Source organism: Armigeres subalbatus, chromosome 3 (assembly GCF_024139115.2).
Source record: "Armigeres subalbatus isolate Guangzhou_Male chromosome 3, GZ_Asu_2, whole genome shotgun sequence".
NCBI classification, from domain to species: domain Eukaryota; kingdom Metazoa; phylum Arthropoda; class Insecta; order Diptera; family Culicidae; genus Armigeres; species Armigeres subalbatus.
In genome coordinates, this window is record NC_085141.1 from 326,976,388 (window position 1) to 326,981,038 (window position 4,651).

At 39.0% G+C, this 4,651-nt stretch overlaps 1 protein-coding gene across 1 annotated transcript; it reads right to left on the reverse strand.

The window, feature by feature from the left end:
* Nucleotides 1–3,222: 3,222 nt before the first annotated feature.
* Nucleotides 3,223–4,301, reverse strand: LOC134221149 (trypsin alpha-3-like). Its single transcript, XM_062700338.1, has 4 exons — nt 4,170–4,301; nt 3,932–4,118; nt 3,623–3,869; nt 3,223–3,562 (listed from the first exon to the last, which is right to left on the reverse strand). Exons 1-4 carry the CDS (start codon nt 4,228–4,230, stop codon nt 3,269–3,271), a joined length of 789 nt encoding a protein of 262 aa, XP_062556322.1. The 5' UTR covers nt 4,231–4,301; the 3' UTR covers nt 3,223–3,268.
* Between the last annotated feature and the right edge of the window lie 350 nt (nt 4,302–4,651).

Here is a 4,651-nt window from a genome sequence, read left to right on the forward strand (position 1 = left end):
CTTTTGACAGATATCGAATCATTTTTCATCGATGTCTTATTGGAATTGCTGGGTAGCACCAGCCATTCTTATGACTGGGTTATTTAATAATTTTCGAACAGTCACTTTTAAGTTTAATTCTCCAAATGAGACAGAGCCTTAGTCTGGTAACATGGTATACAGAATCAAGGTAGGCTCATAAAGAAAATGACAGTTCAAAAGTGACGTGATTGCTATCTCAGTATGAACGAGTGCAAAAGAGGCCAAACTAAATCGTAGAGACATTGGCTTGCTTCGTCCCGAGAAGCGATAGCAGTGACGTCAATTGTTTACAATGATGTTTACATACGTGTCAATAGTGACTTGTTTTTATATGCCATGGTCTGGTAATAACTAAATAAATACTTTCGCTCCACTTGAATCCAAGATTGGAAGAGTGACGAAGCCGATAGCCGTGCGGTGCCGACTTGGATGATCATCAAGGCTTCAATGGAACTGCGCGATGCATACAAGCGTTTCGCGATCACCAAAGTTGTTAAAGAAAAATAAATTACTACGCGGGACCGACGAAGGAGTTGGACAGGCAGTTGTATGTGCAGCTCGAGGAGTGCATCAGCATGCGGTATCCAATTTGGCGATGTTGTAGGGTTGAAGGTAAATCCTTAAGATATGCAGAACTGCAGGATGTTACGGGCTGGGTTATATTAACACCGCAGTTGGCCCAGTGAGCTGACCAACACTACCACCTTTGTCGAAGATACGGGTGATATAGGGGAACAGGTGGTAAAATGAACACGTTAAGGAAACGCATTGAATTCAATTATAAAACAAGGATAGTTCACCAGTTTTACCACTTGGCCCAACAATTTAACTCATATTCTTATTGCACTGAACAATTTTTTCGCTAATAAACATTGTTTTATATAGTTTTTCTTCGAAATAAAAAACACCGAAATTTCGCATGTTCAAAAATAGTGCGGGTAAAATGAACACTACCTGGTGTAAAATGAACATCGCTTCTAAAACCCTTTTGAAACATTTAATTATCTTTTTTTAACTCTAGCACTGTATATACAACTAATTGTGATTACGAGAACCTTTTGAAAAAACTGGTATATCTTTTGAAAAGCTCTTAATTATCAATATAACAAAAAGAAAAAAAAAAGTTTTGAAATATCAGTTATTTTAAAATTAAATCACCATATTCAAAGTTTTATCTTGGTTATTTGATATGGTTTGTTTCTTCAACTTCCGCTTCACAAATGCACAACTTTTATCATAAATTTGTGAAAGTTTGATACAAGTGTTCATTTTAACCCCATACCCCCCATGTGATGAAAAACTCTTCGTATAACGATGCAAACCAATAATTTGACTATTTACCCCTGCAACATCTTTGTGACGGTTGTCCTATTTGCCGCTGTAGTTTGCACAGGTTTGGACCAATGTTATGAAGAACTTATTAAGAATTAAAGCTTGCGGAAAAATAGTTGAAAATTACATCAGACCCAATTTTTACGGCCTCGTTTGATATTTTGGATAGTAAAAGCTATTCGTTCGGTCTCAAAACCAAAATATTAGCTTTGGTACCTTATTTTATTCAAAGAAAACGTGTGCATGGTTACAATACGCCTAAATAGTGTTTTAATATAAATATAGCCAACTGTTCATTTTACCACCCCTGTTCATTTTACCACCTCTTCCCCTACCTATTTGCTTTTGCCGTCTTGTATCGTTCATTGCGGACGCTTGGAAAAGAGAAACAACAAGTAGAAACAACAAGTGAAAGTAGAATGTTGAAGTGTAAAGGTAACAACCCGCTATTTGAAGCTTGAACTTTAACTATTTCAGTGAATTTATAATATTAATAATCAATAGAAGAAGTAAGGATTGCGGCCTTTTCGGAACAAAATTGCTAGTTGTACTGCCCGTGAAGATGGAGACATGACAGAGAAGGAACATAATTACTCTTTGTTTAGTCGTAAGTAAATGAGATGGCGAATAAAGTGCAAATTATTAATTAAAGAAATGTACACAGGAACGAAATAATATAAGCAGGAAAGGGTCAAGAAATATTGCTAGAAGAAGGTATCGCTCGCTATTATGTGTAAAAGGAGTGTCGACCCATCGTTGTAAGTTAATTTCAGGTGATAGATTCAATAATAAAAATATTAATTTAGTCTTAGCTGCTACCAAAAAAAAGTACTGCTTAAAAACTGGTTCTTTTCCGAACACTTACGTTGGAGAAATGATGACGCTGGCGCCTAATCCCATTTTCCCATTTTGAGCGATTGATTGTTCATCCTCGCGAAGGATGAACAATTGAACAAATTAAGGAAATGCTATTACTGTTGTGTAGAAGTTGCATAGGCCACATAACTTTCCATGGTGAATCCCGATCTATGTTACTGATTACCCCACCCAACTAACACAACTTCCTTCCCGTGGTAATTGTGGAGATGCAGAGGTATTCTCGGTCTCTGATAGGAACAATAGCCACACACTAGCATGGCCTTCCCTCCATTTCCCAACTGACTGTAAGGACTTGGCCGGCACCGTTATTGATCAACATTTGCGAGTTGCTGAAACGTGCACCAGTGGTGGAAATCTGTGAACCTTACTCACAAAACGAGAAGTAGGCAATGCAAAATACTCGCGAACATTTGTTTTGCTTTTTTCTTGCCTACCTTACTCGCAGAGAAAACAAAAAAAAACGAACCCCGAAAAATGTTCGCGAAGCTTCGCGAGTCATTCGGGTTAATTTGCAAAACGTCATTAAACGACCTCGAAACATGTTTCTCACGGATATTCGAGCAAGAACAAAATTCTTGTTTGTTATTGTGTTTATGTCAAGTCAAATTTATCAATTGTATTCGAAGTAATTACAAATACTCGCGGCCGCGATTTTTACTCCCGAACAAAATACTGCCCTGATTTTTGTCTTTGCTCTGTCCGTACTCGCGAACAAAGCAAGCAAGAAAAATGCAGGCAGTAGGTTCGCGCGAGTATGGCATTTTTGGTAAGCCTAATTACACTCTTTTCTTACTCGTGAAGCGAGTATTTCAACCACTGACGTGCACTTCAAGAATAGATGGTCACTTGGATCACTTGGATCGTAGTTCAATTTGCACCAGTTCTGATCAATCACGGAGTAGCAACTGTTGATATGTACAGTCAGTCTAAGCTAAGCTAAGCTAATACTATGTTAGCTCATCTATGAGTTATTTATAATAAGAATGATGCTTCAAGCTACCAAGCGTTTTATTCAACAATCTTATAAACATCCAACTTAAAGCAACGACTGAATCCATTCTCGGAAGGCATACACTTTCGAGTACACACCAGGATAATTTGGCTCACCGCACTCATAGCCCCAGGAAACAACCCCAACAAGGTATCCGTTCTGCACTACCGGGCCGCCAGAGTCACCCTGACAGGAGTCTTTGCCGCCCCTTCCGACCTGTCCCGCGCAGAACATCGAATCCGTAATGTTGTTGAACTCAACGTACAGCTGTGAGCATAGTTCGTGGTCAACCAACGGAATGGAAACTCCTTGCAATCGATACGAAAGCGATGAATCGTACTGTGAAAAGGACAACAATTTGAATTGATGTCATAACTCGGTCACACCAGTTCCTCTCACCAGAATTGATCCCCAGCCAGAAACGAAGACCTCCTTCGATGTCGGGGAGAAAGATTCCGCATAAGGTAGACTAATTAGTGTGACAGTGTTACTGAAGAAAAGATTTCTTTCCAGTCGTAACATTGCGATGTCGTTCGCCAGTGTGTGATTGTTGAATTCCGGATGAACACGACTCTCAAGAACTTCCACCAATTGACCACCGAACCCATAGTAGTTAGATCCAGCGCGTACGGCATATTTTCTGCTTCTAAAGGAGGGGACAGATTAAAAAGAGATTACAGCCAACAAGAATATGTTACAAATCCGTACTCTTCAATGCAATGTGCTGCAGTCAGAACTCTATCGGCACTCAAAATTGCTCCGCCGCATGTATGTCGGTGCGATGATTTGGTTTTGACCTGTACCGAAACCTGATACGGTACTTGCTCGATGCTGATTGGGTGTCCACCAACGATTTTGGTACGATCTTCGTCAGTTTCAGGAACTATTCTGTTACCTGAAACAATGCCTTCAGTTTGATTTTGTTTTAATATATTTTGAGGAGTACCTGTAGTCAATGAGAGTCCTATTGTTATCACGACCAAGACTGAACTACGATAGTGATACATTGTATCTTTTTCTGAATAATCCGTTTACGGAGTGATCTACTTTTTGTACTTCGGTCAAATATTCATCTGAGTCTTAGCTTATATACAATTTCTAGCATAGTTTTATGATTATATCCAGTTTATATCAGGAAGGTAAGCTTCTTTAGATAAGTTAGTTAGTTTATCTTTCGAGACTAAAGGGCATTAACGACTATTAACCAAACGACCTTGTCGTTGACCCAATTTTGGAATGAACAATGTTAAGGTACGATAACAGCATGCAACTAACTTCCATCCACCGGCGCGTCATTAAGCAGCTGCTTATCACCGAAACCAAAGAAAGATAACGAAAAATGCAAGTCTGTCATAGAGAGACAGCTTCTCGTCTTATTTTGACACATGGAATTTTAGGAATGCTATTGTTGTGAATACTTGTCTTCCA

Excerpts from the sequence above, each read along its gene's own strand:
- LOC134221149 (XM_062700338.1), bottom strand. The coding sequence starts at position 4,230 with ATGTATCACTATCGTAGTTCAGTCTTGGTCGTGATAACAATAGGACTC. Across the intron at positions 4,119-4,169 it reads AGGACTCTCATTGACTACAG|GTAACAGAATAGTTCCTGAA; the intron begins GTACTCCTCAAA and ends GCATTGTTTCAG. Across the intron at positions 3,870-3,931 it reads GCAGCACATTGCATTGAAGA|AAGCAGAAAATATGCCGTAC; the intron begins GTACGGATTTGT and ends CCCCTCCTTTAG.